The 14,688-nt window shown below is 42.1% G+C and overlaps 1 protein-coding gene across 2 annotated transcripts; it reads left to right on the top strand.

Moving 5' to 3' along the window:
* The first annotated feature begins 3,782 nt into the window (after positions 1–3,782).
* commd2 (COMM domain containing 2) lies at positions 3,783–11,104 on the top strand. 2 transcript variants are annotated; one of them, XM_035787440.2, is made up of 5 exons: positions 3,783–4,008; positions 5,021–5,098; positions 5,240–5,322; positions 5,504–5,677; positions 9,270–11,104. In XM_035787440.2, exons 1-5 carry the CDS (start codon positions 3,942–3,944, stop codon positions 9,468–9,470), a joined length of 603 nt encoding a protein of 200 aa, XP_035643333.1. In that variant the 5' UTR covers positions 3,783–3,941; the 3' UTR covers positions 9,471–11,104. The 2 variants fall into 2 exon arrangements, with proteins under 2 accessions (XP_035643333.1, XP_035643338.1); XM_035787445.2 differs by having other exon boundaries at positions 3,814–3,887.
* The last annotated feature ends 3,584 nt before the right edge of the window (positions 11,105–14,688 follow it).

Genomic DNA, 14,688 nt, shown 5'->3' with positions numbered 1-14,688 from the left:
GGGGCGTGGGGCTTCCATAATCGACATCCACGTAACAGTAGGTTAACTGCCTTGCTCAGGAACAGAATGACAGATTTTTTACCTTGTCACCTCTGGGATTTGATTCAGCAACTTTTCAGTTACTGGCCCAACGCGCTAATCACTAGGCTACCAGGAATAATGAAACATTGATTATTATTCTGTGTTTGGTGAATCTATAAATTATGTATGACCACTGGAGTCTTGGCCACTTAAAATATATATATATTTTTTAAATATTTTGATATTTATTTAATCACTCAAAGTCTTGCCAAATAATATTTTGTAGGAGGTGTTAATATGAATTTAAAATAATGTGACATGATTTATATGAATCGGCTCATGAACATACAGACTTTGAAATGAACAAGGGAGAGGTTTAACAGTCTGGCATAAGCTTTCCCCCAAACTTTACAATAACTCTGTTGCTGTGGTCTTAGGTAGCCTCCCTATAGGCTATTCCCTCAATCGCGATACTGCTGCCCAGTTGAATCAAATCCAAATCAAATCAAATGTATTTATATAGCCCTTCGTACATCAGATGATATCTCAAAGTGCTGTACAGAAACCCAGCCTAAAACCCCAAACAGCAAGCAATACAGACAGGTGTAGAAGCACGAGAGCTTGTGATCTCCATGCAGCACCACAGCACCATGCGCCTTCGGTAAAACACCCCTCAGCCTCAGAAGATGCCCTTCTGGAGTCACGCAGCCATAGTCATTATACCCTTAATGTAGGCCTCTTTGCCTAGTAGCCAAGTAAAGTGCAGAGCATGCGTGAACCTCGTCATTCCAACATTTCTGAAGATCTAATTCATCCTTCGTTCAGTTCAGTTCAGTCACTGTCGTCCATTCAGTCTTTTGTCTTGAGTTGCAATAGGAACTAAATCAAAGAGAATTGAACAGTCTCATCCATACGTTTATTGAAATCCATGTGTGTATTCAAAATTGTAGAAATTCTCCAAAGTTCTTTAGCCTATCACTTTAATAATGAAATGTTTAATTTAGGCCTATCCACATAAAAATAGGCCTTCAACATAGGCATTGCAATTTAGGCTATAATTTGGGGTACTGGTGTCTTGTGGAATAATTGTGTAACTTTATTTGTGTTTTATAACTGTGTTTTATTATAAAGCTCCCTTTAAAAAGAAACCCTAGCTCACAGGCCGCTAAATATTTTAGAGAGAACAGTTTATGACTAGGGTGGCTGGAGTCTTTGACCATTTTTAGGGACTTCCTCTGACACTGCCTAGTATAGAGGTACTGAGGATGGCAGGAAGCTTGGCCCCTCTGTAGTGCCTTGCGGTCGGAGGCCGAGCAGTTGCCATTACCAGGCAGTGATGCAACCACTGAGGACCCATGCCAAAACTTTTCAGTCTCCTGAGGGAGAGTAGGTTTTGTCGTGCCCTCTTCACAACCGTCTTGGTGTGCTTGGACCATGTTAGTTTTTTGGTGATGTGGACACCAAGGAACTTGAAGCTCTCAACCTGCTCCACTACAGCCAGCGTCGATGAGATTATGGGGGTGTGCTCGGTCCTCCTTTTCCTGTAGTACACAATCATCTCCTTTGTCTTGATCACGTTGAGGGAGAGGTTGTTGCCCTTGCACCACATAAGGCCTACAGTCTGTGCTCCCAAATACTGGAGAAAGTGTGATTCATTAGGTTACATGATCACCACAATAGCCCCACGTGACTGTAAAAACAAATTATGCATTTATATGGCTATTAAATAACACACAACAGCATGGCAGATTTAGCTGGCGAAATAGGCCTAGCCTAAACAATATTAAATTTTTATTTTGCAGCTCAGGCGGTTATTTTAGACAAGGCTCTTCTGTGTCTTTATCATTGTCACACAAGTCATTTGCTAAAGGCCCAAGCCTATACTACGTCATGTACTGGTATCACGCCATTATTGAATGCAGTTCTAAAACAAGCTCTAGACTTTTATTTTTTTTAAATAAAACCTGAAGCTGCAAAGCAACTCTAAAGTCTGGGCTGGAGTTGCTAAATTGTCTAGCTACGTTCAGGTTCATGTCCTTTACTGATGACACATTACTGACAAAAGCTTGTACTCATTAAAAAAAATCTTTAACCGAGTAAAGGGAGACAAAGTAAAAAATAAAAAAAAGTGTAAATGTTCATTCATAGTCATTCACCCATCTGTTCAGAATTATGTTTATTACAGTTCCTCGGTGCTGTTGACTTCACAATGGAGGAATTGTTAATTCCAGTGATTCTTTATACATATCTATAAATGCTATGCACTGCAAGAGTGTGGTACAGTACAACTAATAGAAAGTTATAGAAAAAAACATGTAGAAGTGGAGTGTAGACATGTACGCAGTGGTGTAAAGTACTTAATTAAAAATACTTGAAAGTACTACTTAAGTAGTTTTTTTTAGGTATCTGTACTTTACTTTATTTATATCTTTGACAACTTTTACTTCATTACATCCCTAAAGACAATAATGTACTTTTTACTCCATACATTATTCCTGAAACCCAAAAGTACTTCTTACATTTAGGGGTTAAAGGGGTGGGAAATTCCAGTCCTCGAGGGCCTGATTGGTGTCACAGTTTTGACCCAGTCCCAGCTAACATCCCTGACTCCAATAATCACCTAAACCTTCAGTTTCGAATGCAATTTGATTAACCCGCTGTGTTTGCTAGTGTAACAGTATTATTTAGTCCGTCCCCTCGCCCCTACCTGGGCTCGAACCCCTCTGCACACATAGACAGCTGACACCCGAAGCATCGTTATACCCATCGCTGCTCAAAAGCCGCGGCCCTTGCAGAGCAAGGGGAACCACTACTTCAAGGTCTCAGAGTGAGTGACGTCACCGATCGAAACGCTATTAGCGCGCACCACCGCTAACTGGCTAGCCATTTCACATCGGTTACACTAGGGATGGAGAAAAAGTGTGACACCAATCAGGCCCTTGAGGACTGGAGTTGCCCACCCTGTGAAATTCACACACTTATCAAGAGAACATCCCTGGTCATCCCTACTGCCTCTGATCTGGCGGACTCACTAAACACAAATGCTTTGTTTGTAAATTATGTCTGAGTGTTGGAGTGTGCCCCTGGCTATCCGTAAATAAAATAAAAACAATAAAATGATGCTGTCTGGTTTACTTAATATAAGGAATTTGAAATGATTTATACTTTTACTTAAAATACTTAAGTATATGTTAGCAATTACATTTACTTTTGATACTTAAGTATTTTTAAAACCAAATACTTTTAGACTTTTACTCAAGTAGTATTTTACTTGGGTGACTTTCACTTGAGTCACTTTCTATTAAGGTATCTTTACTTTTACTCAAGTATGACAATTGGGTACTTTTTCCACCACTGCGTGCATGTAGTCTACTTGAAAGTGGTGTTTTCTTCAGCCTACAGACATCCCAAGGTTGGAATGGCAAGGTTATCACTGTTTAAAAACTAAAAAATGTGAAGCCCCTCAAGTGCCTGGTGATAGTGTGGCCTCTTGTGATGAATACCAGACAGAATAGTGATCATTTCAACAACTTAATTTCAACACCCATGTCATTACAGTTTAAGAGGTGGAAAAAAATGTAAATCTGTTGCTGTGCCCTTGAGCAAGGCATTTAACGTGTCAATGGTGGCCCTGGCCGTGTGTGGGTGTCTTAGGGGGAGTTGGGATATGCAAGAAATACATTTACATTAAACACTTGTAACAGGACAAATATAAGCAGGCCAGTGCGGCAGGAATCCGGAACCTTTTTTCTGCTGCTACTTTGTTTCTTTCGAATTGTATGGGCTGTAGAATTTTGTTCCTGGTGGTCATGTGATTTTGATCAGCCTAGTTAGCTAACTGATAAAAGTCAACATTTCATTCTGTAGTAGGTACATTTTGTCGACTTTGCACAATAAGAGTTAGACTATAACTTACAATAATGCTGTTGGTGTTATCTGACGAACATAAGGAGCACCTGGGGTTTCTGCCAGAGGTGGACTCTGCGGGTAAATATGACTGTTAGCATGACAGCTAGCTAATGTTACCAGCTGTCATTAGACTAACTAAATCAACGCCAGATTCATTGTGTTTTAAAGTTATTAAACCAGCGAATACAGTGCAACAGATTCATAGATTGTCCTGTCTGTTATCAAGATGTTATTCTAGCTAACGTTCGCTACTTCCGTCTGCCTATAATGTTACTGTGCCTGTCCAGAAACAACCTAACTACCGATACCCCTTGAGTGGATCTGAAATGACTAATGGGTCTAACAATATGTCAAATGCCACTAGAATATCAGAGAGCAAGGGAGTGCTCATATATAACCCTAGGCGGGATAGGTGCTATGTCCTTACATGTTCTGTTTTTTTAAAGGCGAATTGGCTGTGGCAGCCAAAATACTCAATCTAAACTTGAATCGATACTCAATTGCGGTACGGTTATAGAAACATAGTTCCCTTTACTTTCATATCACATTAAAAAAAAAAAAGTTTGTAGCGTCCGTCTTACGTTTATACACGGACACCGGTGTTCAGAGACGCAGATTCGCACCGGTCGTCCACTCGGTCTGTAACATGGTAATATGTCCGTGTGGGAGCCCTAAATCCTATAAAAGTTGTGTAGTAATTTAACCTTTTCATTTTTGAAAATAATTTCTCGCTGATATGGAATATACGTTCCTTAGGTTTCCAAAACCGTACCACAAGCGATGCGTATTACTATTTAGAGCAAGCTGGTCCGAGAAGATACTTTAGTCAATAGACGCTATCAATGGGCGCTAACATAATTAACGTCTATGAATAGGGTAACATAGTCCTTGGAAAATACTGAGTAACGTTAGGCTCCTTTAGTCCGTTATTGGGCTAGCCAGGGCAGCCGCCAGTGGGCTTTATGGCCCTACACTTTAACGCCCACAAGCTGCTGTCCAGCCTAGTGGTAGGCTAATGGTGATCTGGACCGGAGTCACAGGATCATTGCCACAAGTTTGAGGGGTAATATTTCTTGTTTTTCCTTATCAGTGGTTGCTGAATTTGGACGAATAGCGGTTGAGTTCCTGCGAAAGGGAACAAACCCTAAGATCTATGAGGGGGCTGCCAGTAAGTATAATTTTCCAAGCTTGCATGATTCTTCCTACAAAACATTCTCTGTGTAAAGCTGTCATTCCATTTCTTTGTTCAACATGTTTTACATGGTAGACTTGTAGCTAACTAGTTTCCCCTCCTCACTGTGTCCTTCAGGGAAGCTGAGTGTTGACGCAGAGACCGTACAGCATGGTGTGGAGGGACTCATGTACCTGCTCACCGAGAGCTCCAAACTCATGGTGAGTGGGTACCGAGAGCCTGCCCTATACCCTTCCTACACCTAACACACTGAGGGGTGAGAAGTTAGACAGAGGAGTGTGCTAGTCTCTAACTAGCACACTTACATTGAGGCAGCTCTCGGAAGAGTTCAGAATGAATTGCCATGTTAAGCCTGTTCTCTGCCTTGTCTATGTGTTGCAGATCTCTGAGGTGGACTTTCAGGACTCAGTGCTGGTGCTGGGCTTCACCGAGGAGCTGAACCACCTGCTGCAGCAGCTCTACCTGGAAAACAGGAAGGAGATCCGACACATCCTGGGTGAACTCACCCCCTCACTGCCACACTACCACAACCTGGAGTGGAGGCTGGACGTTCAGGTACTCTGTTGTCCGTTTGTTTTCTCTGTCTGCATGTCTCTCTGTTGGCCTGTCTGTGTGTCTGCTTTTTTGTGTTTTTTGTGGTTGCTAAGTCTGCGGTTTCCCTGACAAATTGGGATACTTTGACAACGATGTCGCGGGTGAAAATGTATTGGTTGTGTGTTTTTGGCCTATTTCCAAGTTGCGCCGGTCAATCACAATTGCTGATCATTTGTTAAAATGCATTAGATTGACGGTAACAGTCAGTCAGATTAGGCTGCCGGGGGGGGATACAATGTCTGTTGACAAGCATATTCAGTTCATATCCATGTTATTAATATTTAATTCAGTGAGTATGATCCCCATCCTCAGCAGCCTATTTCAGCAGGCTATTGGGATACACGTAACTCAAATTCGCCTCTCCTGTTCATGTTACGGGGAGCCTCTGAGAATAACATTGAGGTGATGGAGTTCATCAGGAAGTGTATAGGGGATGTTGTTCCCACTGTGACTATTAATACCTGCCCAAAAACAGAAACCGTGGATAGATGGCAGCATTCACGCAAAACTGAAAACGTGAACCACCGCATTTAACCATGGCAAGGTGACTGGGAATATGGTTGAATACAAACAGTGTAGTCTTGAAGCAAGTGGGGACAGCGTACTGGGATAGGGAGAGATTGAATATGTCCGTAAACACACCAGCCAGCTGGTCTGCGCATTCTCTGAGGACGCGGCCGGGGATGCCGTATGGGCTGGTACCTTGCGAGGGTTAACACGCTTAAATGTATATGGCAGGGTCTACAGACAATCACGGACTACAAAAGGAAAACCAGCCACATCGCGGACACCGACATCTTGCTTCCGGACAATCTAAACACCTTCTTCGCCTGCTTTGAGGATAACACAGTGCCACCGACGCGGCCCGCTAAGAACTTTGGGCTCCTTCTCTGTGGCTGACGTGAGTAAGACAGTTAAACGTGTTAAACCTCGCAAGGCTGCCGGCCCAGACGACATCCCTAGCCGCGTCCTCAGAGCATGCGCAGACCAGCTGGCTGTAGTGTTTACAGACATATTCAATCAACCCTTATCTTAGTCTGCTGAGCCTACATGCTTCAAGATGGCTACCATTGTTCCTGTACCCAAGAAAGCAAAGGTAACTGAACTAAATGACTATCGCCCCGTAGCACTCACTTCTGTCATCATGAAGTGCTTTGAGACTAGTCAAGGATCATATCACCTCCACCTTACCTGACGCCCTAGACCCACTTCAATTTGCTTATCGCCCCAATAGGGTAATCGTCAGCACATTTCCCTATCCCATCTGGACAAGAGGAATACCTATGTTAGAATGTTGTTCATTGACTATAGCGCCGCCTTCACCATAGTAGCCTCCAAGCTCATCATTAAGCTTGAGGCCCTGGGTCTGAACCCTGCCCTGTGCAACTGGTCCTGGACTTCCTGACAACACCTCCACTTCGCTGATCCTCAACAATGGGGCCTCACAAGGATGTGTGCTCAGCCCCCTCCTGTACTCCCTGTTCACCCATGACTGCGTGGCCAGACACGCCTCCAACTCAATCATCTAGTTTGCAGACGACACAACAGTAGTAGGCTTGTTTACCAACAATGACGAGACCGCCTTCAGGGAGGAGGTGAAGGCTCTGGGAGTGTGGTGCCAGGAAAATAGCATCTCAGTCAATGTCAACAAAACAAAGGAGATGATTGTGGACTTTAGGAAACAGCAGAGGAATCACCCCCCCCCCCCATCCACATTGATGGGACTGCAGTGGAGAAGGTGGAAAGTTTTAAGTTCCTCGGCGTACACATCACTGACAATCTGAAATGGTCCATCCACACAGACAGTGTGGTGACATTTGCCTTGGCCCCTCAAACTTTTACAGATGCACAATTGAGAGCATCCTGTCGGGCTGTATCACCGCCTGGTACGGCAACTGCACCGCCCGCAACCGCACGGTTCTCCAGAGGGTGGTATGGTCATCCCAACGCATCACCGGGGGCACACTACCGGCCCTCCTGGACACCTACAGCACCCGACGTCACAGGAAGGCTATAAAAGATCATCAAGGATCTCAACCCTTGAGCGGCCTGTTCACCCCACTACCATTTAAATGGCGAGGTCAGTAAAGGTGCATCAAAGCTGGGACTGAGAGAATCTGTTTTTCAGTCTCTCTCAAGGCCATCGGACTGTTAAATAGCCATCATTAACCGGCTACCACCCGGTTACTCAACCCTGCACCTTAGAGGCTGCTGCCCTATATATACATAGACATTTACAGTACCAGTCAAAAGTTGACACACCTACTCATTCAAGGGTTTTTCTTTTATTTTTACTATTTTTCTGCATTGTAGAATAATAGTAAAGACATCAAAACTATGAAATAACACACATGGAATCATGTAGTAACCAGAAAAGTGTGAAACGAATCTAAATATATTTTAGATTCTTCAAAGTAGCCATCCTTTGCCTTGATGACATCTTTGCACACTCTTTGCTCGTTCCTAATATTTACATTTCTTAATTCCATTATTTTACTTTCAGATGTGTGTATATTGTTGTGAATTGTTAGATACTACTGCACTGTTGGAGCTAGGAACACAATCATTTCACTACACCCGCAATAACATCTGCTAAATATGTGTATGCAACAATTTTGATTTTGATAAATGATTCTGTCATTTTGAACTAAGCAAGCTGCTAAATTGTTCAGCCTACGTCTTGCCTAGGCTACTGTAGGCGATCTGAAATTAGATGTAGTCCTATCAGGGGCTATAGTCAGCCTGCATCTTGTTTAGCAAACCATGGCAAAGGTGAATTACTATCATAAACCTAGATTTTAGTGTGTAGCCTATCCCTATTGAAATGACAAGTCATTCTCGTAGAAAGGCCATTTTAATACATTTCTTTAATTAATTATTTTTGTTTGTCTTAACATCTGGCACAATTGCCAGAAAATAGTTTTAACATTTTTTTTTTTTTTTTTTTGAGGTTCGTTCAAGTGTTTCTTGTGCAGAGGTTTCCAGGTTCCTCTGTCCAACTCACTCCAATCTCCTGTTGGATTTATCTGTAGTTATGCACATGTGCAAAAGGGATTTATTTACAATTATAAACTGGGCTCGAGCCCGGAATGCTGATTGCCTGAAAGCTGTGTTCAATAAGACTATATACCATGTGTATGACATGTTTTTTTTTATTTTATAATTTTTTAACTGTTCTAATTACGTTGGTAACCAGTTTATAATTGCAATAAGGCACCTTGAGGGTTAGTGGTATATGGCCAATAAACCACGGCTAAGGGATGTATTCTTGTGACATATTCAAATTCCTTTATTAGGTCACCTCCTAGCTCGCAATCATTTTTTGATGAAAACCAAATGTTGCTTCTAACGTCATTACAAGTTACGTCGATATTCCTGCCTGATAACGTCATGGAAAAATAGTTTTTATTGAATAAATGCTGCAATTTTTTGGGGGGAGAGGGGCTAGTTAGACCTGTGTGTGAGTGGAGTCTTTCTGTGTTTGTCTCTCTTTGATGGTACATCAATTCAGTTTGTAAAAATAAAAAGTCCCCCTCCCATCTCTCTCCTCTAGCTGGCTAGTCGTGCCCTCCGGCAGCAGGTTAAGCCTACAGTGACTATGAAGCTGCACCTGGAGGAGAGTGGAGGTGATAAGAGTGCTAAGGTACTACAGACTGACCCTGCCACCCTGATGCACCTCATCCAGGAGCTGGAGAAGGCCCTAGCTGAGCTCAAGACCACACATTGCCGCAGGATCCTACGCAACATCAAATAGGGACCTCCGACTGACACAACTATTGTCCGTTATTGAACTGGGACATCACTAATCTGGACGCGTGCAACATCAAATCCGTTGGACACAGATTCCTGTGCAACATCAAACAGGGTTCTATTCCTTGACCCCGGAACCCTATGTAAGAGCAAATAGGGTCCCCCCTGACATGAAATTATTTCTCAACTTTGAATTGAGCTCTGCCAGCAGAGGGCGCTACAGCTTACCCTGCATCAGGAATAGCAGGGATAGGAGATGGGCCACTATCACATATGCTTATGTCTCCTTGTCTCCTTTTTTACTTTCTGTTTGGATCAAGACCCGTAGCCACGGAGTGTCTTGGAGTATCTAGGATCAGTTTAGCCTTTTTAGATCATAATGAATCAGATTTATATGGACAGATCCTAGATCAGCTCTCACCTACTCTGAGACGCTTTGTGGACACAGGCCCTGGGAGAGCTGATCAGGAAAAGTGAAATAAAAATGGCAGAGGCCACCTGGGGTATGCTATCACCTGTGCAGTTTTATTCCGATCAGGGAGGGAGATGATGCCACACTAAGGTGTTGAGATGTAGACATGTAAAGGCATTGCAATTCTAATTCACTTAGCTAATGGCAATCACAATAACCAGATCAGAATTAGGTGGGAGGTTATTTTGGGCATTTCTAATGTTGAATGTTGAGGTTACTGATGGATATTTTCTAACCTTGTGGAAACACAGCACTTGGCAAAAGCCCTCAGTTGTAATCATGCAGTGCTTTTGCATTCAATTTCTTTGATCATTGAATTTGTTCACCTTCACATGTAAAAGTGTTAATTGTATTTTATATCACGTTTTTTGTGCTAACTTTTGATTCTTTTGAATCCTTGATTCTTTTCACGGACCAATTGACCCTTTGCTAAGCCCTGCCCCAGAATGTTGGGCAACCAATCGCATCACTCAACTGGATAGCAACTGTCATCATGTCCGACTCGGACAAGCTCCGGTTTAAATCACATGAAATCCAGTGAGGACTATGGGGAAAAAACTAACAGGTTTCTTTAAAAACAACATTTTGCCAAAATGGCTAAATAACTTAACAGTGCAGCAGGAGTACTTGATACTGTGATTCCTGAAATACAGAGCCTGTTGATGGAGTATTTTTCAAATCTGAAATTATACTAATAACATTGCCAGTTCAGCTGGGTAGCAAACTTTGTCTCATTGGTCACCCAAAATGTAGCTGACGCTAGCTAGCTAGCCAGCCACTTAATATAACTTGTTTTCTCAATGTATGTTAGCTAGCTAATTTATCAATGTTATGAATACAACTCCTTCCTATCTGGTCTCGACATCAGGATATGATTTGAAAGCGCTAGTTGGCTCCAAAGCACTGGAAAATGTTTTTCGATGTTGCAACAGTAACCAAGGAGGGGGCGGGCATAGAGAAGGGTCACTTATGGAGGAGGACGGTGAGAGAACACTGCACTGTATAATGTAGCGGATTCAGAATGTGTTCTTTCTGTTATACATCAAGTGTTAATTTTTTTGTTTTAATTCTGCATGTCTGACTAATGTATTCTTCTAGGATTTCTGATTATATTTGAGTGGCTGAATGTTACTTTGAATTTTATAAAGCAAAGAAGTTAAAATGTTTACCTGCGACTGTTTCTTGAGCAACAGAGAACAGTATTTAGATATTGCCCTCTATTCATTTTTCAAAGAGTGATGAAGTCAGGTTTTCGTGAGTTAATTTTTTGGCAATCATTTTTTTTGAGAACACATGCCTGTTCATTGGTTTATAATAGTATTACTTCTCAAATAGGGAATGATTACCTCCATACCTCCATCAGCAAACTACTAAACAAAATGGCTACTTAGGCCAATCAACTCAACTTTGCTCCTGTTTTTATTTTGATGTATGTTATTGGTAAACCACCACTATCAGCAAAACAAAAGCAGAGACTTGACTGAGACCTAATTCAACTCCTATGGCAGTCTTAAGACACAGTAGGCTGGAGAATCTAGTAGCTGGAAATGAACCTTTGCGGGGGTTGCCTGGCCCTATTCCTAATTACAGTACCTATCCCTCCTATGAAGTTCATACTGAATAGAATTCTAGCTGGGGGAAGGAACTAGGGGAGAAATAGAACCGGGCCAATATGGTGGCTGGAAAGTTACTGTAACTGTCTTGGCTCCAGACCATACCAGATAGAATTTGCCTCTAGGCACTGATCTCGGATCAGCTTACCCTCCCTTGCAATGTAGGGGAAAAATTGAATTTGACCTATATTACTATATTACTATAGCCCATAGAAATGCATCGAATAAGACATTCAGAAATGTGGGGGAAAAAAACAGTAAAAAAATAAGGAATAAAGGTTTTTAAGTGTCTGTCCTACATCTAGGAGATATAAGAAAGCATTTCTATTTAACTAGGGAAGACCGTTAAGAACAAATTCTTATTTACAATGACGGCCTAAGAACAGTGGGTTATCTACCTTGTTCAGGGGCAGAATGACAGAGTTTTACCTTGTCAACTCTGGGATTCAATCTAGCAACCTTTTGGTTACTGCCCCAACACACCTGCCCTGAATTTATACAGTACCAGTCAACAGTTTGGACACACCTACTCATTCAAGGGTTTTTCTTTATTTTTACAATGTTCTACATTGTAGAATAATAGGGAAGACAACAAAACTATGAAATAACACATATGGAATCATATAGTAACCAAAACAGTGTTAAACAAATCAAAAAATGTTATTCCTCAAAGTAGCCACCCTTTGCCTTGATGACAGCTTTGCACACTCATGGCATTCTCTCAACCAGCTTCACCTGGAATGATTTTCCAACATTCTTGAAGGAGTTACCACATATGCTGAGCACTTGTCTGCTTTTCCTTCACACTGCAGTCCCAACTCATCCCGAACCATCTCAATTTGAGTTGAGGTTGGGTGATTGTGCAGGCCAGGTCATCTGATGCAGCACTCCACCTCCTCCTTGGTCAATTAGCCCTTGCACAGCCTGGAGGTGTTAGGGTTGTTGTCCTGTTGGAAGGTGAACCTTCTCCACAGTCTGAGGTCCTGAGCGCTCTGGAGCAGGTTTTCATCAAAGATCTCTCTGTACTTTGCTCCGTTCATCTTTCCCGACTGGTCTCCCAATCCGTACCACTGAAAAACATCCCCACAGCATGATGCAGCCACCACCACGCTTCCCCCTATGGATGGTACCAGGTTTCCTCTAGACGTGACACTTGGCATTCAGGCTAAAAAGTTTAATCTTGGTTTCATCAGACCAGAGAATCTTGTTGCTCATGGTCTCAATTTTGTCAAACTCATGAGGGCTGTCATGTGTCTTTTACTAAGGAGTGACTTCCACCTGGCCACTACCATGAAGGTCATCGGGTCAGAGTGATCATTGGGTTCTTGGTCACCCCCCGTTTGCCCCGTTTGGCCCGAGCGGCCAGCCCTAGGAAGAGTCTTGGTGATTCCAAACTTATTTAATTTAAGAATGATGGTGTTCTTGGGGACCTTCAAAGCTGCAGAAAAGTTTTGGTACCCTTCCCCCAGATCTGTGCCTTGACACAATCCTGTCTCGGAGCTCTATGGACAATTCCTTCGACCTCATAGCTTGGTTTTTGACATGCACTGTCAACTGTGGGACCTTATATAGACAGGTGTGTGCCTTTCCAAATCATGTCCTATGAATTTAATTTACGACAGGTGGACTCTAGTCAAGTAGTAGAAACATCAAGGATGATCAATGGAAACAGGATGCACCTGAGCTCAATTTCGACTCTCATAGCAAAAGGGTCTGAATACTTACGCAAAAAATGTATTTCTGTTTTTAATTTTTTTTTAATTAAAAAATTTATAACATTTCAAATAAATACTGTTTTCTCTTTGTCATTATGGGGTATTGTGTTTCGATTTAGGAAAACATTTATTTAATCCATTTTAGAATAAGGCTGAAACATAAAGATGTGGAAAAATTCCAAGGGGTCTGAATACTTTCTGAATGCCCTGCATGCCGTGTTCCAAACAACTGGGAAGAATATGAGGTCAAATCACGACGTCAGTGACCTTCAGGTCGGAAAGTCACAGCTCTAGAAAGAGGCTCTATTTCGGATGACTGTTCAAACCAATTTTGTTTTTCTCCCAGTCTGAGCGATTCTTTTCCCCCCGTGTTTCCAGTTGTTTTGAACGCTCGGAAGTCAGCGAGTTCCGAGCTCCCAGTTGCTCAATAACACAGGTGCTTCCTGTGTAATCACGTCAACTTTACTGCACTTCCTGGAACCATCTTCACAGTTCAGACCCTATTTGAGGCTGAATACTAAAATCACGTTATTGTATCATTAAAAGACATCTGATGTGTATAAGAACATATTTAGATCAGTTGAATGTAGTCATTCAGAAAGCCTTTATAAATAACATATTACATACCAGTACAATGTAACAATAATACAATGACATGCTTGTAATCAACTTATGATCATTATTAATCTAGAAAATGATGAAAGGTCATAATAACATGTTGTGCAGGCATGTAGTCATAACACAAACAACATACCAGCAAGACTAACATTTCTATTGTCAAATATCAGATTTCTTTTAAAAAAAAATTTTTTTTACCTTTATTGAACTAGGCAAGTCAGTTTATTTATTTTTTTATTTTTTATTTTTTATTTCACCTTTATTTAACCAGGTAGGCTAGTTGAGAACAACTTCTCATTTACAACTGCGACCTGGCCAAGATAAAGTATAGCAGTGTGAACAGACAACACAGAGTTACACATGGAGTAAACAATTAACAAGTCAATAACACAGTAGAAGAAAAAAAAAGAACAAATTCTTATTGACAATGACAGCCTACACCGGCCAAACCCGGACAATGCTGGGCCAATTGAGCGCTGCCCTATGGGACTCCCAATCATGGCCAGTTGTGATACAGCCTGGATTCAAACCAGGGTGTCTGTAGTGACACCTCTAGCACTGAGATGCAGTGCCTTAGACTGCTGCGCCACTTGGGAGCCCCCGAGTAAGTAAGCCCTGACTGTATCCCATAGATCTACCTCTTAACCCCCAGACTATTGAGGGGGCTGCTGTAGAGTTCAGGGGTCAGGATAGACCCAGTGACAGGTGTGTTTCTCAGGGTACGGGTTGGGTGGAGGTGTGTGTATGGAGGGTCAAGGGGTTCTGTGTCAGATATCTGCTGAACTTCTGGCAAAGTCAACTGTT

This window comes from Oncorhynchus keta, chromosome 1, assembly GCF_023373465.1.
Source record: "Oncorhynchus keta strain PuntledgeMale-10-30-2019 chromosome 1, Oket_V2, whole genome shotgun sequence".
NCBI classification, from domain to species: Eukaryota; Metazoa; Chordata; class Actinopteri; order Salmoniformes; family Salmonidae; genus Oncorhynchus; species Oncorhynchus keta.
This window is presented reverse-complemented; position numbering and strand designations above follow the sequence as displayed.

What these genes read in the sequence shown, in the direction of transcription:
- commd2 (XM_035787440.2), top strand. Translation starts at nt 3,942, where the DNA reads ATGCTGTTGGTGTTATCTGACGAACATAAGGAGCACCTGGGGTTTCTG. An exon ending in CCGAGAGCTCCAAACTCATG is followed by an intron (nt 5,323 to 5,503) that starts GTGAGTGGGTAC and finishes TATGTGTTGCAG; the next exon opens with ATCTCTGAGGTGGACTTTCA. An exon ending in AGTGGAGGCTGGACGTTCAG is followed by an intron (nt 5,678 to 9,269) that starts GTACTCTGTTGT and finishes TCTCTCCTCTAG; the next exon opens with CTGGCTAGTCGTGCCCTCCG.